This window comes from Leptonychotes weddellii, chromosome 10 (genome assembly GCF_054177405.1).
Source record: "Leptonychotes weddellii isolate Sample4059 chromosome 10, ASM5417740v2, whole genome shotgun sequence".
NCBI classification, from domain to species: Eukaryota; Metazoa; Chordata; class Mammalia; order Carnivora; family Phocidae; genus Leptonychotes; species Leptonychotes weddellii.
The window spans coordinates 14867362-14892835 of NC_138378.1; the positions used below are offsets into that span (position 1 = coordinate 14867362).

A 25474-nucleotide genomic window follows, 5' to 3' on the forward strand; every position below is an offset into this window, starting at 1 on the left:
AACGACTGAGCCACCCAGGCGCCCCATGAATTCCATTACATTCTATCTGCATGTAAGTTCCTGCTCAGTTCCATACTATTTTAATTACAACTTTATGTTATACTATCTGGTGGCGCTGCAGAGCTAACCCTCCTTATTGTCCTTACTTTTTAGAATTTTCCTGCCTAGCCTCACATATTTCTTTTTATTCCAGTTGAAATTTAAAGTCATTTTGTCATCTTAAAAAAAAGGCTCATGATCACAGCGCCACTATCTTTTCACGTTCCAACCATCCGTGTATACGCTTGTCTTCCCAATGTGTATATACAATATTGTATCCAGCTTTTCCCACTTTCCTAAAAGAAAAGTCTTCATGGTTAGGTTAGTGGTTGTACCCTCTCTTGCGTGGTTATGCCATAATGAACTCAACCACCCCCTTCATGGGCATCTTGATTTTGCTATCACAAACACACTGGAATTTACATACTTCTGCTTTTGCCACTATTTTTGCTGTAGGACAAATTCCTAGAAGCACGATTCCTAGGAAGAGGGTTTGAGACTAGATGTTACGATTCCTCGTCCAATGATCTTTCAAACTCAGCAAGACGACTAAAAATCCGCCCAGTCGCAGGCGATCGGGATTCGAACCCAGTGCGACGTTCGGGATCCGGGCCTATATCCGCGGCCCCAGTTTACTTTACCCCCATGAATCTCGATTTTCCGCAAGACTGGCCCAGAGGCCTCAGGAACAGGCCGGCGAGGCCCTCGCCCGCTCCCAGGCCGCCCCAACGGCCCGGCCGGCTCATCACAGTCGGAGTCCTTCTTACCTGAGGCCCAGTGACCACCATCTTCACCTGACACCGCCCCGCATCCCGCGGCCAGGTATCCAAGGCCTCTTAGCAACGGCGCTGGTGAGGCGGCGCGCCGGGCAGGCGTGCACTGCGGCGTGGACCTACCCCCGGAGCAACGTGATGACGACTGAGCGGAAGGCGCCGTTCCACCTTGAGCGTCACGCGGCTGGAGGCCGGGGGGCGGGGCTAATAGGGGAAGGTACCATTATGTTGGGTGAGGGGGTAAACCCAAAGAGAACGTGAATTAACTTTATGCCAAAGACAAGCCCATCGCGCTTCGTCCTTTAATATCAAGTATTCTTAGAGACTGATAAAAATGGTAGGACCCTACGGCCCAAACTTCGCTCCACCCTGAGGGAGAAGAGCGAAGGCTTCCGGCGGGACGCGGGGGTAGATGCTCCAGCCTGGACCCCAGGGGCGCAGGTGCAGAGCGGAGGGGCGAAGCGGGGTGGAGCTCTGCGGCTTGGACCCTGCGCGGCGGTGGGGGTGCCCAGAACTCAGATTAGCGGCTCCGTGCACGGTGTGGAAGGGCTTCGGGGTCTTGGGAGCCCAGGAAAGCCTTCCCGGGGGAGGGTGGGCAGGTTTAGTGGTGCGAATTGTCACTCGAGATAGTTCTTCCTCGTTGATTAGCCCCGCATCTCTGAGCGCCACCGTGCCAGGCCCGGGATATGGCCGTGAAGCCGCCCTCGGGGCCTCCCCGGATGGGGAGTTAGACCTTGGCCAGATCCTACAAAACAGTGAAAATATAGACGGTATTACTAAGGGAGCTGTGAGGGCCCGGAACTGGTCTGAAAGGCGCCCAGGATGAACAGAGATATGATTGATACTCATTAAGAAGAGTAATATTCACTAAGGCAAGGGCTGGAGAAGGAGCCGCTATGCCAAAGAGGCAAAGCCAGATAGAGGTTGTCCTGCCATCGCCATCAAAATGAAAAGCCAGGCGCCGGTAACCACAAACAGGCCCCCCTTCCCTCCAGGGGAGCGCCCCTTGCCCGCCCTGAGAAAGTGTGGACTGCAATGCCACTTCCTCGCGGGTCCAAACCAGGAGCAGAGACATCCGGCAGTTTGGGTTTACATTTATGTTTGTTACAATCTTCAATAGGTACAGAGTAGTACCAGCTTTAGGAGCTTGAAACACGCAACTCGTTGCCTTTACAGTTGCTGCAGAGGTAAAAAAGAGAAGAGGATGAGAATTCTCTTGATGGGGATGCTGTAATTTGGTGCAAAATTAATAAAGATGGAAGTGATGTGTTCCCATTGGAGAGGGTGTAGGCTGTGCCACTTGAGGGTTTGGACAGGTCTGGAGTTCCTTCTGCCTGATGTACGGTCAGTGTTCGTAGAAAACCAAGTTCAATTTCCGGCTGTGCCGTGTACCAGCTGGGTGACCTTGGGCAGGTTGCTTAATCTCTCTGAATGTTCCTTATCTGTAAAGTGAGGTCAGTAATTTCTAAATGCCGGTTTATTGTGAGAATTGTTTTTGTTTGTTTGTTTTTTATTTATTTGACAGGGAGCACAAGCAGGGGGAGCAGCGGAAGGAGAGGGAGAAGCAGGCTCCCCACTGAGCAAGGAGCCGGATGCGGGACTCGATCCCAGGACCCTGAGATCATGACCTGAGCCGAAGGCAGACGCTTAACCAACTGAGCCACCCAGGTGTCCCTATTGTGAGGATTGTTGATAATGCAGAACGTGCTCAATAAACATAGACGAAGCATGATCAGTTCAATATTATAGTTCTTCTTCATTTTTATTTTCTATCCTGGTGAAAATTTTGTGACTTTACCATCTTAGACCACATGGAAGCATTATGTGTTTCACAACCCATAGCAGGTTGTGTACTTTTGACAGTACTATCCTGTTACCTGACAACTACACTCTCGCTTTTTGCTTTGGGAAGTTGGGAGAATGTGGGCCTCTCCATCATGTTCCACATTTGTCAGTTAACAGTTGCTGTTATGATGGAAACCAAATCAGGGTGTTTCTTTCCAAGTTCTCAGCACATGTCATAGGGTAACAGTAACTTTTCCTGACCCAGCTTGGATCTCCAGTAGGTCAATGTTAGTGTCACTGGTGTGTCTTCCATGGTCTTCCAGCGTCATCCCCCCCGTTATTCCTGGGGCAAGGAGCTGAGCAGAAATAAAAAGGAAGAGAAAGAGTGGGGTTAGGAGGAAAAGGCAATAAAATCGCCAGCACACACTGATGTTAAAGTTCTCTCCTTGTCCACAAGCCAAAAAGCCAATAAGCCCACCCTGAAGTAGCTGATGAACCACAGGTTTGTGAAAAAAAGAACACTTTGCCACTGAAATAAGGCAATATGATCCATCCTACTCGGTTTTGTGGGTACTGTTACCAGTTACCACATGAAAGCTTCTAGTCCCTTCCTTGAGTCAAAATCTGGCACAGGTGCATCCCTGGGCCACATGCCTGGCCCTCACAGCACAGGAGGCTGGGAAAGTCAGTATCTAGCATTTTCAGCTACTGTAAGTAGAGGTAAGTACTCCCCTTCATCAGGGCTCACGAGCTAGGAGATTGCCCGGACATAGGAAAGGGTTCAGGTGTCAGGCAGGCAAACCTAATAACAATGTCCAGTACCACCCACAACAACAACAAAAAGATACCATCAACAGAGGAAAATTAGAGCATGTTGAGTAATAGCCTATAGGCTTATTACATCTCTGTCATTTTACACATGGAGATAAAAATCCAAACACCAAGAGGTCCTTTGGTAGAGAGATGCTGGTTGCCTACCCCACATTTCCCCCTTCTCCCTTAGTATTAGAGCCTGTGTTTTTAGGGGTAATAATGTGCCCAGCTAATAAACCACATATCCTAGCCTCCATCACAGGTAGGAGTGGATGGCTAATGAGCAGAAGCCATTGGTGGGGGCTTCTGGGGAAGCTCTGTCAAGGTGCTATTTTGCTCTTCCCTCCTTGCCTCCTTTTTCCTTGCCCAGGACACAGAAGCAGGGACCAGAGCTGCAGCAACCACTCCGTGGCAATGCGGCAAATCCTAATATTGAAAGCCAATCGCCGAGGATGGCAGAGCAGAAATGCAGAAAGCCTCTGAGTATCTGAAGACCTGTCCAACCAGCCTTGGACCACCTAACAACATTCTTCCTTTATGTGCTGGAAAAATATACGTAACCTTATTTAAGCCATTGTTACTTTGAGTCTCTGTTACTAGAAGCAGAAGGTAAGGAAGGTAATTCCTGAGGGATACCAGCTGTCTACAGTGGCTACACAAGTGCTTCTCTTCTAGTAGTCCAAGATGGTCTCATCCTCTGGTGCATAGGAAAATCCCAGGAATGCACTCGAGGCCCCAGAACTACTGGCCACAGTGTCGGGAGTGCAGCCAATGGACTTTGAAACAGCTTCCTGGGTGAACTCGGGGTCAAAGTGTTTCAAGTCAGCAGGTCCTGTCTGTGAATAGAAACCAATGGTGAGATAGGAACACGGCGGGCAGAGCTGCCAAAGGAACCCACAAGCCCTGAGAGGGATGTTAGGCCTCCCCTCTGAGGGCCTCGTGGACACCCACCTTTACCTGTCACTTACGTATGTGTATGCATTAGTCATCTTATTCCACGTGGCCCACTAACCACATATCAATTCCTCTAACCTCCTGGCACCCTGCCTGCGCCACACCAACCCTCTGACAAGTCTAGTCAATATACACTTACTGAATGCCTACCAGGCACTGTTCATGGCACTGGAAATACAGGAGAACAAAACAGAGTGGGCCCCTGCTTTCATGGAGCCTATACTATGCAGAGGGTAGGAGGACTGATAATGAGCATGTACAGAAATAGATAGTCTGGGGTGTCGATAGGCCTTATGAAGAAGACTGATAATGAGCATGTACACAAATAGACAAAAAGACAATCTGGGGTGTTGATAGGCCTTATGAAGAAGACCAAATAAGGTCATATGGTAGCAGAGTGACTGACTGGCTTTTGCCATCTTGGAGGAAGACCTGTGTATCAGCTTTAATGGTCAAAAGTCCTCCATCCACCATCCAGAGGTGGAGTCTAGCTCTCCATACCTTTAATATGGTATGGGTTTAATACGGGTTAGCCATGGGACTTGTTTGGGACAATGGCACGTTACCGGATGTGAAGCAAGCCAAGGCTTGAGAAACACACATTGGGAGTTGTTCTCTCCTGCTGCACTTGGAACCGTGGGCCACCATGAGAACAAGCCCAGGCAAGCCTGTTAGAGTAGGAGAGGCCTCAGAAGGAGAATCCAGTTGCCCCAGCTGCTGGCCAACTGCCCGGCATTTGAGTGAGGCAGTTCTAGATCCCAGACATGAGAGAGCGCAGCAGAGACCAGCTGGCCTGGCACCGGCCCAAAAAACTCACCCAGCCAACCCACAGAATTGGAGTGAAATACAAAATTGTTTTACGCCACCTCGTTTGGGGGGTGGCTTGTTAGGCAGCATGAGCTAAATGAATCAGCCTCTTTGTGAGGAAGGCACAGTCTCTGGAGAATACTAGGCCACCCGGGTTTTCTGAAGTGAGCAGGTGAGCAAGTGGAAAGGTCTGCATATCCGCTTGAGTATGCAAGCCTCAGGTTGTAAAACCAAAAACACCATGGTTTCCAACTTCTCAAAAAGGCCACAGGGCACAGTGGTCCCAGCTCAGGGACCAGCGTTCCAAGACCAGAGTGTAGATCCTGGCCCTGGCTCTTGTTAGCTGTGTGGTCCTAGACAAGACAGATGTTTTCTGTTTTTTACAAATGATATCAATGCTAAAGATACTTATTCAAGGTCTCACAGTGGTAGGTGACAGAACCAGGAATCCACTCCCAGTATGTCTTACTTTAAAGTCCACTCATGGCATCCTATTACCTCCCTGTCTAGCATTTTTTATATTATTCTCTCTCCAGGGTCTTTTACACCCCCAGATAAAGGTCTTTTTTACATCAGGGTCTTTTTTACACCCCCAGATAAAGAAACTTTTCAGCTACCTGGACTGAGTGTATCCTATCTGACAACTGTTGTCAAGACTCTGGTGCTCAAAGAGACATTCATGCACAGGTAATTCACGAAAGGCGAGGTGTAAATAGCAAACATTGGCAGTGTTGAGGTGTGCAGAGTACACGGATGGAAGCAGCTTGACACTGCTGAACTCTTTGCAGGTGGCTGAGTAAACCTCCAATGTCTGCTTCAAATGGGGCTCCTTTCATGTATACTACCACCGCTAATTAATATTAGCGCTAATTAACAGCACTAATTAAACACTAGCCACCTTGACTATAAAAGAAATTAAAACAATATGAGATGCCATGTTTTACTTAACAAATTTGCAAAGCTAAAAACAGTAACAACTGCACGGGGCGCCTGGGCGGCTCAGTCGTTAAGCGTCTGCCTTCGGCTCAGGTCATGATCCCGGGGTCCTGGGATCGAGCCCCGCATTGGGCTCCCTGCTCAGCGGGAAGCCTGCTTCTCCCCCTCCCGCTCCCCCTGCTTGTGTTCCCTCTCTGGCTATCTCTCTCTCTGTCAAATAAATAAATAAAATCTTTAAAAAAATAAAAAATAAAAACAGTAACAACTGCACCCGTTGCAGAGAGGAAGATGACAATTCTCCAGCCGACCCTGTTGACAGGAAGTGGATTTTACTCCCCACTGCACAGTTAAGGCAGTGCGAATCAAGAGCCTAGGGAGTGCCTGGCTGGCTCCGTTGGGGAGAGCAAGCAACTCTTGACCTCAGGGTCTTGAGTTCAAGCCCCACACTGGGTGTAGAGATCACCTAAAATTTAAAAAAAAAAAAAAGAAAAAACCTAAAAATGTTCACATTCTTTTGACCTGGTAATTCCCCACCTGGAATCCATCTTAGGAAATAATCAACCCAAGGCAAAGATACACACTTAAAGGTGTTCATCGGTACTTTTATGATAAAGAAAGAATGATAAATAACCTAAAGTTCACCATTAGGAGCATGGTTGAATAAATTATATCACCAACAGAGGGCTGAAATATTATGTAGCCATTTAAAATGATACTTAGAAAGTTTTATATGATTTGGGGGAAATAATGAGCTTGTTTCTAGCAAGAAAAGAAAGGTAAGGGGAGAAGATATCTGTATGTATAAAGTATGACCTATGTAAAAACACACAGAAAAAGACAGGAAGGAATATGCCAGCAGCAGTTTCTCTTGGGCAGCGAGATAATAAGCTTTTCCTCCCTGCTGCTTTAAACTCTTGTTTTACACACCTTCTATAATGAATACATGTCGTTTTTATTATCAGGAGAAAAAAACTTTTACAGGGCTTGGTTCCGTCTGGATGTGCTATGTGACAGAGAAGGGTTTATTTACTTATTGTTTTATTTTTTTTAAAGATTTTATTTATTGGGCGCCTGGGTGGCTCAGTCGTTAAGCGTCTGCCTTTGGCTCAGGTCATGATCCCAGAGTCCTGGGATCGAGCCCCGCATCGGGCTCCCTGCTCGGTGGGGAGCCTGCTTCTCCCTCTCCGACTCCCCCTGCTTGTGTTCCCTCTCTCACTGTGTCTCACAGAGAGAGTGAGAGAGACAGAAAGCACGAGCAGGGGGAGCAGAGGGAGAGGGAGAAGCAGGCTCCCCGCTGAGCAGGGAGCCCCATGTGGGGCTTGATCCCAGAACCCTGGGATCATGACTTGAGCTGAAGGCAGATGCCCAACTGACTGAGCCACCCAGGCGCCCCTATTTACTTATTTTTTTAAGACTTTATTTTTAAGTAATCTCTACACCCAACATGGGACTCGAACCTTCAACTCTGAGATCAAGAGTCGCAATGTCCACTGACTGAGCCAGCCAGGAGCCCCCAGAGGGTGCTTTAAACAGTGTAAAGGGCTCTCCAATGAAGGTTATTGGTGCTGAGAATGAAGGGGGGTGGGCAGCGTGGCTCATCACACAGAGCTGGACCGGCAGTCAGGACTTCTGGGGTCTAGACCCTGTTTTGCCTCTAACCTACCGTGTGGCCTTGGGCCCTTGCTTTTCCCACCTATAGAAAGAGAGTCGGCCCGGATCCCCTCCAAGCTCCCACCAGCCCCCGAAATCCAGAATCTGGGAACACAGTGACTTCTTACCACATTTGGATTGAAGGGTGGAGTCAGCCTCTTGTGGTACAAGTCATCCCAGTTTATGGGGCTGAAGAATACATGGCTCTTTATCTCAAGCTGCAGGAAGAAGGTGCTGATCACAAGTAGCCCCTCCCCAAAGCACTCCTCCCCACCCCAACCCCACCTCCCATGTCTGGGAGCTCTAAATCTACTGGCAACTGGCTGTCAAGCCCTAAAACCTTTACTGGGAAAGTAACTCATACTTCCAGCTGGTTTCCTGGGACAAAGGGCTGTTCTGCAGCCAGGTCTCTTCCCTTCACCACACCTAGAACCCAAACCCTTCTCCCCCATAGTATTCGTTTATTCCTCAACCATTTACCGAGCGCCTACTCTATGCCAGCACCATGGGACGCTGTGGTGGTATGTCAGTGAACAAGAGTGCAGAACTTGCCTTTGGGGTTCCCAGAGGATCTTGCCACCCCACCCACCTGCCTCAGTGCATCTTGATTCTTCTAGAATGCAAACCAGAAAAATAGACCACATCAGCTCAGTAAGGAAGGTGAAGGAAGTAAAGCCTCAAGAAAAGCTGCAGGTTCCTGGAGGCCCAGAACTTAGGACTCAGCCCTGGGCCTCATTCACTACTTCTTTCCTAATCTAAGCCAATGTCAGCATCAAGTTCCTCCTGTCCCAGTGGGACCCTCTCTATCTGTGTTTCGCAAGGAATGATTCTCCAGATCCCTACATCACAACCACTCCCCACCTCATGCCCTGCACGCCTCTTAAAAAGCCAGATCCAAAATATCTTGAGTACCCAAGAAACAGATAACAATGGTTGCCTTTAAACTAAGGAACTGGGTGGACTAGAGGGACTTTATCTTCATATCCTTTGAGTTTTGATCTATGGGAATGTATACCTTATTTGAAAAATCATACATATTTTTTAAGATGCAAATTTCCACTTAGAAGAAGGGCACCAGTCTTCATAAAAGTCCCCTTCTTGGGCGCCTGGGTGGCTCAGTCGGTTAAGCATCTGCCTTCAGCTCAGGTCATGATCCCAGGGTCCTGGGAGGGAGTCCCACATCGGGCTCCCTGCTCCGCACAGAGCCTGCTTCTCCCTCTGCCTCTGCCTTTCTCTGTCTCTCATGAATAAATAAATAAAAAATAAAATAAAATAAAAGTCCCCTTCTTTAAGGTGGCCAGGGATGGGTAGGCAAACGCCCTAAATGTTGTTACACTTCATGGTATCCAGCATGTGTGGCTATGGGTACCAACACTTAGCACTGGCCTAAGTGCTTTGCATAAATTAATTCACGTGATCTTTATAGCAGCTGTGAGCTAGGTGTTATTATTGCAGATGGAGAACCTGAAGCTTACATAGAGAAGTTATGCAATTTGCCCAAGGTCCTGCAACCAGAAAGGACTAGGAAGGTGGAGGAGGGATCTGAACCCAGGTAGCCTGTCCATGCATCACAACCACTCTGCTAGAAGAGAAAGCAAACTTCCAGGGAGAAAAGCACTGTGGTCTTCCTTTTATAAATTCAAATTATCTTTTGTTGAATAGAGAATGTAAGATTATTTTTCGAGTACTACTTTAATAAAAGAGAAACCATGAACTCATTACAGGAATCAAGAGTGAATTACTCATCTCTATATCCTGAATGCCCAGCCTGGCACTGGCAAAAACCAAGTCCAGTCCTCTCTCTGAACAGAAACCAGAGGAATTTCTTAAAACTGAAATTGAGTCTTGCCATACCCCTGCTCAAAACCCGCCAAAGTGGACCACGCTTCTTGTTCCTGCCACAGGACCTTTGCATATGCTGTGCCCTGTGTTGTCACCTCCTCAGAGCGGACCTCCCTCACCATGCTAGTGTAAATCCACTCCCTCCCATTATTGTCTGTCTTGGCTCGTTGTTCATTTATTTCCTGGTACTTGTCACACTCTGCAATAATTATATACCATAATGTTTGTTTGCTGTCTGCCCTCCCCCAATCAACTTAATAAGGGCAGAGACCCAGGCCCATTGAATTGCTAGAACCTAACTCAATGCCTGGCACATAGCAGGTGCTCAGTAAACATTGGTTGAATAAAAGAACTGGACTGAAGGAAGCAATTAAGCAGTAGCAGCTGTGAATTTCCAAATGAAGGAGTTCGCAATGCCTGGTTTTGGAGGGCAGCTGGATGCACACCACTGTGCTTCTAAGCTGCTTCTGCAGGAAGCTGAGCGCCCCCATCAGGGACCGGTGCTCGCTAGCAGTTCACCTACAAAGTCTGATTTGGAGCCCAGCCGCTGCCTCTGGTCCTTGTGGAGAAGGCCGTGCAGGAGGTCGCAGGCAGCCACAGTCTGGCCCCCGGGGATCTGTAGTGGCTGGTACAGAATGTTCTCATACATCTGGGTCATGTCTTGGCTGTAGAATGGTGGCTGATGAGAGAGAGATAGAGAGAGAGAAGCTGGAGGTTCATCCATGCTAAAGTGGGGAAAGGTCTCAGGGAGACTTAGAGCAAAGCCAGGTAATGGAAGGATTCGGCCAGACTGTGTCTTGTGCAGTGGGTCATGCCGCAGACTGGAGAGAGACAGAGACCTCGGCTTCCGGCACAGAGGAGAGGACTGCTGGGAAGGCTGAGAGGGGGCCTCCCGGGAGCACCCCCTCTCCCAGCTCTCTCAACCCAGCTTGGGCACCAACTCTGCACTTTGCAGAGTGAACCCTTTCCCCCTCATCACTCCAGCCCAGCCGCACAGCCATCTTTGAAGACGGGTAGTAATTTGTTGGATAAGACAAGGCTCAGAGAGATTAAGCCACAGGGCCAGGAAGAGAGCCAGGCCCCACTCCGTGCCCAGAGCCCACTCCTTCCTGAGGCTCTTCATCCTGCCTCCTCCGCTGGCTCTTCCTTTTCCTGACTCCCCACAGCCCGTTCTTTCATATCCCGCACGCTCTGTTGGCGAAGCCAGCCCAGAGCAACACCTCTGCTGGGGTAAGTCTACACAACGCCTATGCTGAGCAGGCAGCCTAGGACTGGCCCCAGGGCTGGTTCCACAAACTACCAGCACTGAGACCTTTCTGGACTTCAGTTTCCCTCTCGGTAAATAAGAACAACTCCGTTTCCTATAGTGGCAGCCTCCAAAGGCTGTTTCTAGGTGCTAAGGGAGTAACATGCAGGATGGTGTGTTGTAAAGTGCTGAACTAATGCTATTAAAGAAACATGCATAATCCTGACATCATCTCTTTGAGGTTGGAGTAGAGAGATGGCTCATTCAGTTCCTTGAGGAGCCTGAGGAGGCCACACAAGGGAGAGATCCACCCCCATCTCTTCCCAGAGCCACGTGTCCCTTGCAGATGGTTACACCCCACTCACCAGGCCTTGCAGCATCTCGTAGAGAACTGCCCCCAAGCACCACCAGTCCACTGCCCGATCATAAGGCTCTTTACGAAGCACTTCTGGAGCTAAGTACTGTTGAGGAGAAATACACGTATATGAAAGATACTCGGCCTCAGTCTCCCCAGTTGTAAGCAGGGCACTGAGAAGAAAAGATCACCAGGGGTTGATCCTGCTGTGATATTCACTTGGCTGTGCATATGTTCAATCAGCATCCCTTTGCCAAAGGCCAACTCTGTGCGTGACCCTTTGCCAATGTGCTGGAGACATAGGGGAGATCAGGCAGGACCGCCCTGTATAGTTGTGTAAGTGGGGCACCATACAGAAGTACCAGCCAAAAGGATATAGGGAGATGTAAGCCTGGCTGTGATTAACTCACCAAGCCATAATGCTAGTACAGGGCTATATCTGGCAACTTGATTAATGTTTAATAGAGTAACTTTTTCTAATTAATGTGCCCAAGGGGGTGCCTTTATCTGATTTGCACAAAAGCATCCAATTGGTGTCCTGGGAACAGGAAAGCCCTGTGAGTACTCACAGTGCACTGGGGAGACTCATGGTGAAGTGTAAGTAAACGGGGCCCATACTTGTCCTGGAAACCTCAGTGGCAGAGAGATGGGTAGAAATCAGGAAAGAGGTGGTGACGCGTGAGCTCATATTGACAGATGAATGCATGCCACAGAGCTGTGCCTTCCAACAAGAAGAGGACCCGAGGCAGAGCTGTGCTTTCTGCCAAACCCAAGGTCTTGGTGACCCCTTAGCCTGGCGTCTCTGCCACTAAGGAAAGGGGTCTCAGCAACCGATGGAGCCATTTTGAGAGACTGTGTGAGTGTGGGAGGGGCAGGAAGTCACCCAGACCTGAGTCCACGTAGGACTCATTTAACCTCCCAGAACCCTGATTTCCTCCTCCATAAAATGGGGTTGCAGGATCCCTCCCTGGGAGCTGTTTTAAGGCTCTGTGCTAATCTAGGTGTAATATGATATGTGTGTAGGCCTTGAACAATGGGAGCAACCATGGGTACTCTTGTCTGTGCTTCCGGGCAACACAACAGTGGCAGAGTTATGGAAGAGATGGCGTGTTGGGGCCCCATGTCTCCTACACAATCCAGGGTGTCCTATGCCCTGTTCCTCACCCTGGCAATGTCCAAGGAAGGGATGGCTGGGGTGTCAGGCTCTGGGAGACCAGCTCTGTCCAGGGGACACCCTGCCATATGCAAACACAGACAATGGCTCTTGCTCAGAGAGATCAGCAGTCCATCAGCTGCCCCAAAACCAAATGGAGGAGGCCCAGCTGAGATCTGAGATATAGATTTTCTAGCAGAGAACAATAGAGCAGCTAATGTCCTGTCCCATGCCAGATCAGGAGGAGCTTCCCTGTCCTACAGCCTCTGCCTCCCAGCCCCCACCCAGATATCTGTCAACTGGGAACCCCTTTGGGTCCAAGGTCCAAGGGTCAACACTGGTGGGTGTCCAGGGAAGGTTTTTCACCACAAGGCTCCAGGGAGGCCTTGGCAGGACACATAGACATGAATGAATTACTGCTGAGACCCACAGATTTTAGCCCCCCAGGCTCTTGGCAGCTGGAAGAGGGGAGTAGACCAGCATTTTACATTTGCAAGCTCTGATCTTAACTGTCAGGCCAAGCCCTCCTGTCGCACATGGACTTCACCCTGTAGGGCAGGCTGTCCAATATGGCAGCCACTCATCACACGGCTACCGAACACTTGAAAGGAGACTGATCTCATTTCAAAGACTTAGTTAGAAAAAAAAGAATAAACTATCTCAACAATTTTATATTGATTGTATGTTGAAAGGACAATATTTTGTGTATATTGGGTCAATTAAAATATATTACTAAAATGAATTCCACCTGTTTCTTTTTACTTTTTAAATGTGGCTACTGGGAAACTTTACATTGAGTGTATGGTTTGCATGGCTATTTCTATTTCTTTTTTTTTTTTTTTTAAGATTTTATTTATTTATTTGACAGAGAGAGAGGGACAGCGAGAGAGGGAACATAAGCAGGGGGAGTGGGAGAGGAAGAAGCAGGCCTCCCGCCGAGCAGGGAGCCCGATGCGGGGCTCGATTCCAGACCCCGGGATCATGACCCAAGCCGAAGGCAGACGCCCAACGACTGAGCCACCCAGGCGCCCCGGCTATTTCTATTTCTATAGGACTGCATTGCTGCAGAGCTTCCCTAGCAGCCCCCAGAGCTGGTGCCCCCATTACACGGACGAGGAAAGCAAGGCAGAGAGCACAGCCAGCTCAGGGCAAGGGCTTGGGTGACAGGAGTGAGCCTCCCCCACCCCGGTGTAACCTGTTGGCTCTAAGCAGGAGTTGAAGCTCAACCACTCATGGCCTGGCCTCTGACCTCTCCTACAAGGTTTGGCTTACCTCAGGGGTGCCACAGAATGTGGATGTGGTCTCCTCAGGCTCTACCCCTTCCTTGCAGAGGCCAAAATCCGTCAGCACCACGTGTCCCTGCAGAGGAGGTGGGTGGGTGGTCTAAGCTAAAGGTATGGTCAGGCCTAACCCCAAAGCCCAGATGCTTCACCCCAGGGCAGCAGCTGTGGAGTCAGCTATAGGCTCTGGCCCAGGCTATGGGCTCCACTGAGAGACCCAGAGCTCCTAGACTGGATGCCAGGAGCAGTACAAGGGGCAAGCTGGGGGGATAGCATTGCACTGTCTGTCCCCCCCCCCAGCTTATCACAGACTTAGACCCATGCCCTACAACATGGCAGCTCCAGGAATGTCCTTGCTGAAGGGGACTGGTGGTGGCAGCTCCCTTGACAGAGGGCTGGCGTCTCAGAAAGGAACCCTATCTTGGGGCAGCTGGGCAGGTGGGTGGCTGGTGGAGGTCATGGAGTGAGTGGATACTGGGGGGCTCTGCTTAGATCCCCCCTTTAGGAGCTGTCATGCCCACCCCCCCCCACTTCTGGGACATTGCCCTCACCCAAAGTTACGCCCCTCCCCAGGGGCAATCCACACCCAGTGACTGGTCGATGCAGGGGCACAAAAGCCCAGCCTCCCTGCCTCAATTCGGAATGGGTCTAAAGAGTCGCCCCAGCTTGGGCCCTCCCCACCCCTGTAAGATCAGCCAAGGCCTCCTCAACTGCAACCACAATGCAGGTGGGCTTCCTCCTCTGCCCAATCCTGCCTCCTCACCCCCTTAAAACTGGATTTCTTAAGAGCATTCCCCAATAACCATCTGCACTCAACGCTCCATCTGTTTCCAGGGGACCCAGTCTAAGACATGGAAAGACTACAAAGTCCAAGAGCCTCTACCTGGCTCCACCCCTACCCCCCACAGACCTCGTACACACACACACACACATATGTGCACACATACTCGAATGCATCCCTACCCATTTGCACGCAGGTACAATGCTTGCACACACACTCATAAGCACACAGCACATGTGTGCAGCTATGTGCGCCCGCGCGCGCACACACACACACACATGCGCGCGCGCGCGCACGCACACCAACCTGGCAGTCCAAGAGAATGTTCTCTGGTTTCAGGTCCCTGCAGAAAACAAGAGAAACGAGCACCGTGAGGTCTCACTTAGTGAGGAGAGCCGGGAGCCCGGGGTCCTGGCAGGAGAACTATTCCTGGAGGCTCACAGAGATGTGGACGGAGAGCCCAAGGAGAATGGGCACTTGATCCCAGAAAGGAAGCTCCTACTCTACTCCCACTGCTGGGCTGTCCTCCTCGGACAAAGGGCCAAGTTCCCCAGGACCTAGGGGTCCACACAAGCCCTGGCATTTGTGGGGAGGGGCCAGGCCTGGCTGAGCCACAGGCGGGCCTCACCTGTAAATGACGTTGAGGGAGTGCAGGTAGCCAATGGCGCTGGCCACCTCGGCGGCGTAGAACCGGGCCCGGGGCTCCAGGAACCGGCGTTCCCGCTGCAGGTGGAAGAAGAGCTGGAAGGGGAGGAGGTGTGAGAGAGGGTCTCCGGGTGGGGGGCTGCAGCTGCTAGAGTGCAGGGTGCGGGGCAACTGGCCAAGTCATCTGCTCTCTGAGCTGCGATGTACTCGGATGGAAACGGGCATGCTTGGGGCACCTGGGGGGCTCCGTCGGGTAAGCATCTGATCTGACTCTTGATCTCAGCTCACACCTTGATCTCAGAGTTGTGAGGAGTGCAAGCCCCATGTTGGGCTCTGCGCTAGGCATGGAGCCTACTTAAAAAAAAGGGGGGGCATGCTGGCCCCCACCATACAGAGCAGTCGTGGGTGTCCAAAGTGTCAGCAGGAGAGGTTAATTCACATGGACTGAGCAGCTACTGGGTTCCAGGCTTGAAGCCAGACCCTTTCACATCTCTTACCTCATTTAATTCTCATGACTACCTTTAAAGTATCAAATACGATGCCAGTTTCACCTAAGAGGAAACTGGGAGGGGTCGGGTGACTTGCCCAAGGCCATGTAGCTCATAACTGGCAGAGCGGCCAATGGCCCTGGGTCATTCAAAGATGTGTTTTTCCTCCCCCCGGGGCAATAAGATGCTCAGAGCTGTCAAACTGAGCCCAGCCTAGGTCTGCCTGTGAGCCAATTGCTTTGGTCTGTATTGCTGGCCTTGGAGAGGCCTTTACCTCTACCAGGGGACTTAGGGATCCTGAGCAAAAACTCCCCTCTTGGTATCAGGCCAAAAGTCATGAGGTCACACAGGTTCAATCTGGGATCACCTGCCCAGAGAGACAGAGTGAAGTCCAGGACAGAGCCCAACTTATCCCAGCTGTGCTTCTGGGTCACCCAGTGGCCTTAGGTCTCTGTTTACCCCAGGGACCAATCACCCCCACCCGGTGGCCTGTGGTATAAAAAAGGGGCATTGGAAATCTTGACCGCAGAGCTCGACTAACTCTGGCCTTACCCAGGTGTGCTGAAGTGAGTCTGGGCAGCCTTGCGTGGGGGCAGTCAAGAAATGCTGTGGCCGGGAGCCAAACAGACTTGCATTCAAATCCTGGCTCTGTCAGGGACAAGCTGGGCGGCCTTGAGCAAGGGAGTTACCTCCTGAGCCTGAGTTTTTCAGCTACAAAATGGGTCTGTTGTGAGGATGAGGGGAGATCATTCCAGAATCTGGTACACACCGGGCACGTAAGAGCCCAGCCCAGGGAAGCCTCCCTAGGGGTCCACCCACCTCTCCCCCGTTGACATAGTCGAGCACGAAGTAGAGCTTCTCAGACGTCTGGAAGGAGTAGTGTAAGCCCACCAGGAAGGGGTGCTGTACATTCTTCAGCAGCACACTGCGCTCCGCCATGATGTGGTTCTGCTGTGGAGTCATAGGCAGGGGTCCATGTCACAACCCGCCACAGCCCCTTGTACCCTGGCACAGCCCATGTGGCCTCACTCACTCATGGGGTTGCCCTGCCCAGGACCTTCTCATGCCCCTGCTCAAATACCCACTGTGGCTCCTTAGTGCCCTCAGAGCCCAGCAGGCAGGATTCTGAATGGTCAGCCTCATCCCCAGCCTCATAGGTGCCCCTCCAGCCCCCGAGTGAGAGACCTCTGTCCCCCTCTCCTGGGGTGATAAGGTAAGCGGACGTGATTGCTGCATAAAAGGAGCCACACTCATGCTTTTGTTCATGCTGTTTTTCCTGCCTGGGCACCCCACATTCGAGGCCAGCTGCCAGGCCACCTCCCCTATGTGCTATGTGCCCTCACGATGTCCTTGTTAACATTAATTCCCTCGCCTGAGTCCTCTGATTGATAGTCAATCCTCTCTCAGGGCCTGCTCCATGCCCCCTCAGGGGGCTGGATTAAAGAGACTCAAGTCAGCTGAAGAATCCACAACTCCGGGTCGGCTGTGGCTTGAGGGGCCTTTGGAGAGTATAAAGTAAGCCTCCAACACCTCACATCTAGGGAGGCTGGCAGCTAGACAGGGCAGAGGGCTTGTCAGCCATGGAGCCCTGAATTTCCCGGGGGAAGGTGGAGGGCTGGGACGGCGTCCTCCCAAAAGCCCTGTGGGTGAGCCAGTTGGCCCAGCTTCCTTGAGAAGGGTCAGCACCCTCAGCACCACCTGGGCCTATGTCTGCTATGACCGCAGCCGCGCCCAGCCCCATGGGTCCTTCAGAGCTGGGACCCATCTCGGGAAACCACCCTAGGCTGGGAAATGCCTGAGCACAAGTTCTGGTACCTCTTTCTTCTTTAAGATGGACTTTTTCTGCAGCACCTTCACTGCATAGAACATCCCGTCAGACTTGTGCTTGGCCAGCAGGACCTGAGCAGAAGCACAAACGCAAGGCCCCATGGGGGCCGACTCCTCTGAACTTCGGACTTCTCCATCAGCCCCTGGCTCTGGCCCCGAGTCCGTGATTCTGCAGGTTCTGAGCTCCCGCTTTGCACATGCAAGCAACAGGCAGAGGGTGGAGGAGGCCAGGGAAGGGAAGACCCAGGCCTCCCAACCTCACTGTGTCACTCACCTTCCCGTAGCTCCCTTTGCCAATGACTTTCAGGAAGTCAAAGTCAGTGGGCCTGGCACTGGGGGGAGGGGAAGAGCACAGGTCAGCATTTGTGAACTTGGGAAACCTGGCTCCTGAGATGAAATCCAGGCTTCTCTTGAACTTGGAAGCTGGGGAATAGAGGGAGATTTCCAAGAGCCAAGCCTCCTCACCACTGAAGCATGCCATGTTCTCCCAGCCAAGAGGGCATGGAGGACTGGCCCCTGCCCCTGGGGATCCACAGTCGAGTAACCAACAGGCAAGTCGGGGAGAAAACCAGACACGACTGCATAGAAGGCAAGAGATCTGGCCACCCAGACCTGAGAAGGGCCTGAAGGGTGGGGAATTGCTAACAATGCAGACTTTAGGGTGCATTTGAGGCATGTGACTCAGCATGGGCAAAGGCTGGGGAATTAGTGGGAGATAAAGCTGGGGGACGGTCCTGGGTCCCAGGTGGCAGAGGGTCTTGATGGTAGACCAGAGAACTTGGATCTGATTCTCAAGAAGAGGGGAGCCGGGTATGAGAGGAGTCAGGTATGAGGGGAGCCAGGGAGGAAAGTTGCTTGAGAGACCAGAACTCACTTTGGGTTGGCTGAAGGTCCCAGGTTGATGTTCCCATTGGCCCTTGAGGGCTAAAGACATTTACAGAGAAGTCAGTAAGATCAGCAGTGACTGTGTGTTAGGATCCTCAGCACCCCACTTTCCCTTGGCCTAGGCCCTGCTCCCTTTTCTACTAGCCTGCCTGCTCCCTCCTTCCTTCTTTCCACTTGTCTACCAACCCACCCAACCATCCACCATCTCATCTGCTTCTCCTAACACCCCATTTTCTTCTTGAAGCTCTTGCCCAACTCTGTGCCCTGTTTACCCTGCAAACGGCCCACTTCCCGTGAGCTCACAGTGACCCCTGTCTGCACCCCCAGTCCTGCCCCAGGTGGGCCCATCAGGCTGGCCTGAGCTTCCACAGATTTCCCCTGTGGAGGAAGTGCCCCCTAGTGGTGGGCGGGGGAACCAAGACCCACTCACCTGAGGACTAGGGGTCCCGGCCCCGCTAGAGTCCATTCTCTAAGCAGCAATCAGGTGGGCTCTGGGGACACAAGAGGGACCAGGCATGAGACAGCTGTTTTTGGGGAAGGAGTGTCATCTGTCTAGGGCTTTAGGCACTGCTGCGCTCTCCACTCCTCCCCAACCCTGTGCACCTGCCACAGTCTGAGCATCTCCCACCCAAGGCCAATGACCCCAGCAAGGGACAAGAACTGATGTACCCTGGACCCAGCTTCTCTAATCAGATATCTCAAGAGAGCCAGGGGGAATGGCCAAGGGTAACCCTGCCAGGCTGGATCTTTTCAAGGGTTGGGGACTGCCAGTATGGCAAGATCCCTGTGAGCCAGGGCAGCTCTGGAAGTCTAGGATGGCCAGGGCTGGAGGGCTGGGCTCCCCAGGCTCCCAGACAGGCATATGCAACCCTGAATTCCTGTGGACAGCCCTGAGCTGGGATCTGTGTTGTGTTGACTATTATCTCCCTGCCACATGGACTTCTAATTAATGCCCCTAGAATGGCAGCTGCCCTGGGGGCCTTGGAGAGAAGACCCACACCTGGCTAGTGTCTGTCTGAAGAGTGTGACCAGCTGGTCTATGCAGCCAGGAGCACAGTGTCTTTCCTGCTCCCTGTCTGCAGGGTGAAGGAGGTTGGTGTGTCCGGGCCCTGGCTCAGGATGCCCACGGCACACCCCTGCTTGGAAGGCCAAGGCTAAGACCTGAGATCCCCCCCCTAAGAACTCAGTTGCTCACGGAGGCTGCAGGTACTGGACATCCCAGGACCACAGCCTTGACCCGCTGGGGGACCTGGGCTGCAGCCTAGCCCCTCTGGATAAAAACCACCCGTCTTTACAAGGGAGGATCCTAGAGCAACCACCCCCATGGCCTTCTTGGGTGCTGACAAAGTGACCCCAGGGGAAAGGAGGGAATCCCCCTAGCCCAGGCTGCTCCAAAAGGCCCAGCCCTGTGGGGCCCTGAGAGCACGAGCTGCAGAGCTGCCTGATTGGAAGTGTAGCCCGGCTTCAGCCAGCGCCCTGGGGTCCGTGCCCCCCCCGAGGGCCCACAATGCTGCCACACCTGCTCCTGGGCTGACCCAGTGGGCCCCTTTGCTGGGCCCTGGCCTCTCCGGCCCCACGTACCTGCGCAGCCCGAGGAGAGGCCACTGAAAGAACCAGCAGTTGGAGCCGGAGGACAGGCCGTGGACAAGAGAGCCTCCCTCTGTTCTCCCAACAAGGGCCGAAGTGTTAGTGCCTGGCGCCGGCCCGGCCCCAGCGCCCAGCCCAGAACTGCCAGCAGCAGCCGCACGGGGGCTGTTGATGTCACGTGGGATCCAGCGGCGCTTAAGATGGGACCAGAGACCTCGGTTCCCTCGGGGACATCGCCTCCCCCTGGGGGGTGGGGGGAAAGGGGTGCGCAACAGCTGCAGGAATGCCCTGCTCACGCCTGGGGCTTGTTCGAATGTGTGCCAGCGTGTGGCTCAGGCTGCGTGTGTGTGCGTGTGTGCGTGTGTGTGTGTGTGTGCGTGTGCAGGAGGCTTGTCTAGAAGACATGCTCCCTGGGGCCTACCCAGGCCTGGTGTAGATAGATCATCATAAAGGTTCCAGCGAACTCATCCACGGCAGCTGAGAGCACTTTGCCTTCCAAGAATCTGCAGGTATCTCAGGGCACAGGTGTCTGGCCCAGTCCAGCCAGCCTTGGCCTTTGACTGCTGAGCACCTGGCCCTTCTTTGCTGGCTGCTCCAGGGCCCTGGTCCACTGTCTCCAGGGCAGGACTGGTTGGCCCACAGCTCCAACTGTGTAACTGGCAGGAATTGGCGTCCTGACCAGCACCCTGGCTCATGAAGGCCTGGCTGCGTGGTGTAATACTTAGGTACTCATGGGGTCCCTTCCTCTCCCCAGGAGCTCGTGAGGGGTGTTCTAGGGGAATGAAAGAGTTGACAGGGCCTGACACAGCCCCTGCCTTTCTGGAACTTTCTGTGTGGCTACCGTATGCCACACTTAGACCTCTGCAACTCACCACAGTGGAGGGATCCATGGGGCCAGGGCTAAGAAGGTTGGCCAGGGAGGGACCTGAGCCCACTGGCCTCGGGGGTCCTCTCTGGGCTCTGAAGAGCAGAGGACCGGGGGGTGCCAGCGAAGAAAACCCAAGTGAACAATATCAGAACCTTCCCTCTTTCAACAAAACAGAAATGTTGAACCAATACACAGATGGGCAGGATGTCATGTTGACAAAACACATACCCACAACAAGGACATTTCTTTTCAATAACAAGACCCTGATAGGGCCTTTATTCAGCAGCACTGTTTAGAACAGGAGAATAATGGTAACAATAATCATAACTGAAGTGCCCCGCTCAGAGCACCCGCCGGCTGTGGCACTCCCTCTCCTGACCTGACATCCCTTTTCAGGTACGGTTCCCCTTCTCTGTCCCCCATTTCAGTTAAACTCCTTGAAAGAGTTGTCTGGATTCAGTTTCTACTCCTCCTTTTCTCTCTCGAACCCATTCCAAAGAGGCTTGAAGCCCAGCCCTCCACCGAGACCCTGGGCCCGTGATTCCCACGTTCCAGAGCCAGTGATGAGTTCCTCAGCCCCAGCTCGCCCAGCTTCTCAGGAGGATTGGGCACACCTGGTCTTCCCACTTGGCTTCTGGAGCTCCTGGTTTTCCTTCCATCTCACCAACTGCTCTTTCTCCATCCCTTCTGCTGGATCTGCCTCCTCTTTTGCCACTCAACGGTGGTCTGTCCCAGGGTTCAGTCCTCGGACCTCTATCTACACTTGTTCCTGAGTCGATCACAGTGGGTTCACGGCTTTAAGTACCAGCTCTACTCGACAATTCCCAAACCTGTCTCCCTAGTTCTGACTCTCTCCTGCACTAAATCTGGGCTTATATATCTAACTGCGCCCTGAGGGGTTCACTAGTTGGTTTCCTGGAAGCACCTCACTCATAACACGTCCAAAACACGAGTCCTGCCTCACTTTCCTTCCACTCCGCCCCAGCCTGCTCCTCCCTCAGTCTTCCATCTACCACCTGCTCTAAGATTCAAGCTAGCAACTTGGAATTCAATCTAAAAACATGGCACCTTCAGCCGCCTCCAGTCCACCATGAAATCCCATGGGGGGGTTTCTACCTTCACACTGAATCCAGAGAGCACTGCTACCCCCCAGTGCTGCTGCCATGTCCCTACCTGAGCCACTGTCACCACGTGCGTGGATTATCGCAATAGCTGCCCTACCGTCTCCTGATTGTTAGTTTTACCCTCTACAATGTGTCTCCACCCAAAGCTGGAGCGCCACTTTTCAACCGGAAGTCGGACCACGTGACCTGGCTGCTCAAAAACTCCGGTCGCTTCCCATCCCACCTAGGATTAAAATCTACCACGGTTCTTCGAGATTCCGTGTGACCTGGCTCCTGTCACCGTCTCCACCTTGGTCCCCATGCTCTCCCTCTCACCATGCTTTCTTGCTGTTGCTCAGACACACCGAGTGCCCTCTGGCCTCCGGCCCCTGGCACTTCCTTTCCCCTCTGCCTAGAATGCTCTTCCCCCAGACTCCGGCATGGCTGGCTTCCAGGAACATCACAGAGGCCTCTGCTCAAATGTCCCCTCTCAGAGAGGCCTTTTCTGGTTATGAGTGACTGATTTTCCTGGTTTGTCTGGGACGGAGGGTTTTGGGGGATGTGAGACTGTGAGGGCTAAAGCTAGAACAGTCCTGGGGCAAAGCAGGATGGCTGATCACTGTATAGCACCGCTCCCACCCGCCCCCTATCCACTTTTTCTGCTTTGTGTCTTACTTTCTAACACATACCACTCTGACACCTTGTCATCAACTCTTTACTTTGTCTTGAACTAGAACATCGGCTCCACGAGGGCAAAGATTTTCTTGTTCTCTGTTGAATCCCCAGCACCTAGATAAGGACCTGGAATACGACTGGGGCTCAGTACATATTTGACTAATGAATCAGGAATGAGCTGATAAGATCAATGATAGTACATATATAAAATGGAAAATTACCCAACTGAAAAACGATAGATTTGTAAATCAGAACGGGAATATATGTGTGATACAATGTCAAGCAAAAAAAAAAGGACATTGCAAAATGGTAGGTGTACCAGGGAGACCATCTTTATAAGAAAATAGAGACATGCGTGCACATTTACATTTGTGCATAGTCACCAAAAAAGGCTGGACGTTTACACCCCAAGGTGACAGCGGGTTAGGCTAATTTTTATCTTTGTACCTTGGTGTAAAATGTCTCCAGGGGTTGCTGTTCACTTAATACTGAGGTACTAAGGCCTGGAGAAACTTTGACACGTGCACTGCCCACCGCCACACTCCCATCACCTTGACTGGGGCTCCCACCCCTGAGCAGCTCGCAGCTCCTATGGCTTCTTTCTCACCTGCACCATTGTCTGCTGATTTTCTGGCCAGAGGCTGGGCATCAGTACCTCCTCCTGACTATCCAGACCTACAGAGATGCCTGTGAACCCGCGGGGTGCGGTCCAAGTCCCTCCAGGAGCCCTCAAGTCTGTCCTTCCTCTTAACTGCCACAGCCCAGACGTGCACACCTCTGCCCCATCATGACTCGGACCTGCTCCCGCCTCCCGAGGCCTGCTGGATGCAGCGGGGCTGGGGGTCACGCAGTTCCCTCTCCTTGGAGAGCTGCCCTCACCATTCTGGTCTGCTCAGCTAGCCCTTTGCATCTGTCCTCATTTGCCTTCCCCAGAAGCCTTGCCAGACCACCCCCTGCTGCCCGATCCCATAAACTCTTGTCCCCTTCTCCGTGCCCGCTGCTGCTCTAACACCTGTCTTCACCCTACTATAACTTACTCATTTACATGCCTGCCTGCCCAGTGCATACCAATGACATACCAAGGACGGTACAACCCAGTACCAGCTTGGTCTTATTTTGTTCCCACAGCACCAGGGGTTAGAAGCCACCCGTGTCCCTGTTTTAAGGAGGAGGAAACTGAGGCACGGAGAGGTGAAGTGGCTTGATCAAGACACCGAGCTAGTAAACGCTGTAACTGGGATTTGAACCCAGGTAATCCGACTCCAAAGCCTGTGACCTGGAATTGCAGGAAGAAGTGAGGAATGTAGAAAAGGAAGGAAGCCAGGGTGTGGCTGGATTAGTTAGGAGGAGAGGAGATTAGGTGACCCAGGAGGCAGAGAGGCAGTTGAGAGGGAAGGAAGGAAAGGAGGGAGGAGAAAGAAGTTAGAAAGGAAGGGGATTATGGAGGAAGGGAGGATGGCAGGAACATTAGGAAGGAAAAGGGAAGGAAGGGAAATAGGAAAGAGGGTGCTAGGAACGAAAGGGAGGACACTGGTAGCCAGAAACGAAGCCAGCCAGGTAACCCGTTTGGCAGTTTGGCAGCCCGACAGGCCGGCAGGCAGGGGTCCTGCTCACGCCTGAGCCTCTCACCTGAAAACGCTGGGTCCCAGCTCAGGTCCCGGGGAGCAGCCCGGGCCGCAGCTCTGCCCTCCTGTCTCTCTGCATGGTCCCTCTGACCTGAAACCCAGCCCTGACGTACCGGACAATCTTCCCAGTCAGGAGCGACTTGTCACCCCCTGGCTTGGCTCCCGAACCAGCTGGGAGTTGGCTGCAGGGCCTTCTGGTTACTAATTAACCCTGGACCTGAATCACGACGCCCGGCCATACCCACTGGCTTCTAGACAGGCCCAGCCCTGGGGACCCTCTGAACTTTAAAGAGCTACTGCACAATTCAAGCTGTGTGACCTTGGGCGGGTGACTCAGCTCACTGAGCCTCGTGTGGATTGGTGAGGATGGCGTGTGTCCTGACCCTCACAGGGAGGGTCTCTGAGGTCCCTTTCAACCCTGTCACATTGCCATTCTCTGAAATGCCTCCCACCCTGCCCCCCCACCCAGGTCCAGCCCAAATGCTGACCTCAAATGGCCTTCCCTGATTCCACCAGCGGAATCACATCCCCTTTCCCTTAGTGCCTGGAGGACTGACCATTGAAAGGGCTGGTCTCGCACTCCCCTCCGGCCCTTCTCTGGGGGGGACCACCAGCCTCTGAGATTAGCCCTTCCCCGGACACCCCCGGGGACGGACCGCTCATTCTGTCCCAAGCCAGCCTTGTTGCCGGACACCTCCGGCACACTCTCGTGCCCCAGAGCCTGCCGCCCAGAGCTCACCTCCTCGGGCACCGCTTGGGGAACCATCCTGGGAGGAGAACCACGGCGGAGCTGAGCCCTGTGCTCCACTCTGCCCTCCAGAGACCTGGGGCTCAGGAACCAGGGCTCAGCGCCCCCCAGCTCGCCCCGAAGGAAGGCTTTCTCCTGGTGGATCTGAAGCCGCCCAGACTGAGGGTTCCAACTCAGGGCAGGGGCAGGCCTGGTCCACTGCATGGGGTCTGTCACGCGGCCTCCTCCACTGGCTTTTCATTGGGATGTCAGCAACTTCTTAATCGTTCTAGTGTGCCCCGGAGAAGCCCTGCATGCCCTACTCCCCACCTCCACCAACACACACAGGGGCTAATACTTGGCCTCTGCCCAGAGAGGGGCCGCAGCTGGCCCAAGTGCACAGAGCAAATCGGCGCCGAGCCCTGGGTCCTGCCCCTTTCCCAAGCTGTCCTGAGCTGTCCCGCTTTGGCTCCACCAAGCTCCTCCTCCCCTGCATTCCCAGAGCCAGGTTTTAAACTCTCCCATGATGGTGTTGCATAAACCGTATTGAAAAAGTCCAGCGTACAGAAGAATGGGGAATAAAAATTGAGAGCTTCTCCTCGAACCCATCTCCAGTCTCATTTCCAGAAG

At 52.6% G+C, this 25474-nt stretch overlaps 2 protein-coding genes and 1 long non-coding RNA gene across 13 annotated transcripts in view; 1 reads left to right on the top strand and 2 right to left on the bottom strand.

Moving 5' to 3' along the window:
- The window catches only part of LOC115940228 (intraflagellar transport protein 52 homolog), a 33050-nt gene extending 32085 nt beyond the window's left edge, over positions 1 to 965 (bottom strand). For 3 of the 7 annotated variants that reach the window (XM_081832747.1, XM_081832749.1, XM_081832744.1), the window contains exon 1: positions 807 to 964. In XM_081832747.1, coding sequence (XP_081688873.1) covers positions 807 to 827 — 21 coding nt within the window. In that variant the 5' untranslated portion in view covers positions 828 to 964. Of the gene's footprint in view, positions 1 to 806 lie in introns of all 7 variants that reach the window. The other 4 variants (XM_081832745.1, XM_081832742.1, XM_081832746.1 and 1 more) reach the window with 3 other exon arrangements.
- Positions 966 to 1216: 251 nt separating this feature from the next.
- On the top strand, positions 1217 to 2553 carry LOC145723793 (uncharacterized). Its single transcript, XR_014149074.1, has 2 exons — positions 1217 to 1350; positions 2342 to 2553. It is a non-coding gene; the product is annotated as an uncharacterized LOC145723793 (long non-coding RNA).
- On the bottom strand, positions 2545 to 24582 carry SGK2 (serum/glucocorticoid regulated kinase 2). Of its 5 annotated transcripts, none has more exons than XM_081832750.1 (14): positions 24122 to 24568; positions 18690 to 18750; positions 18249 to 18298; positions 17649 to 17706; positions 17363 to 17446; positions 16367 to 16495; positions 15043 to 15155; positions 14721 to 14757; positions 13626 to 13712; positions 11211 to 11306; positions 10123 to 10278; positions 7886 to 7975; positions 4047 to 4246; positions 2865 to 2953 (listed from the first exon to the last, which is right to left on the bottom strand). In XM_081832750.1, exons 2-13 carry the CDS (start codon positions 18723 to 18725, stop codon positions 4082 to 4084), a joined length of 1101 nt encoding a protein of 366 aa, XP_081688876.1. In that variant the 5' UTR covers positions 18726 to 18750; positions 24122 to 24568; the 3' UTR covers positions 2865 to 2953; positions 4047 to 4081. The 5 variants fall into 5 exon arrangements, with proteins under 5 accessions (XP_081688877.1, XP_081688876.1, XP_030885269.1 ...); XM_031029409.2 differs by having other exon boundaries at positions 16367 to 16498; positions 24122 to 24565; XM_006734498.3 differs by lacking the exon at positions 24122 to 24568 and adding an exon at positions 19841 to 21678 and having other exon boundaries at positions 16367 to 16498.
- Positions 24583 to 25474: the final 892 nt, after the last annotated feature.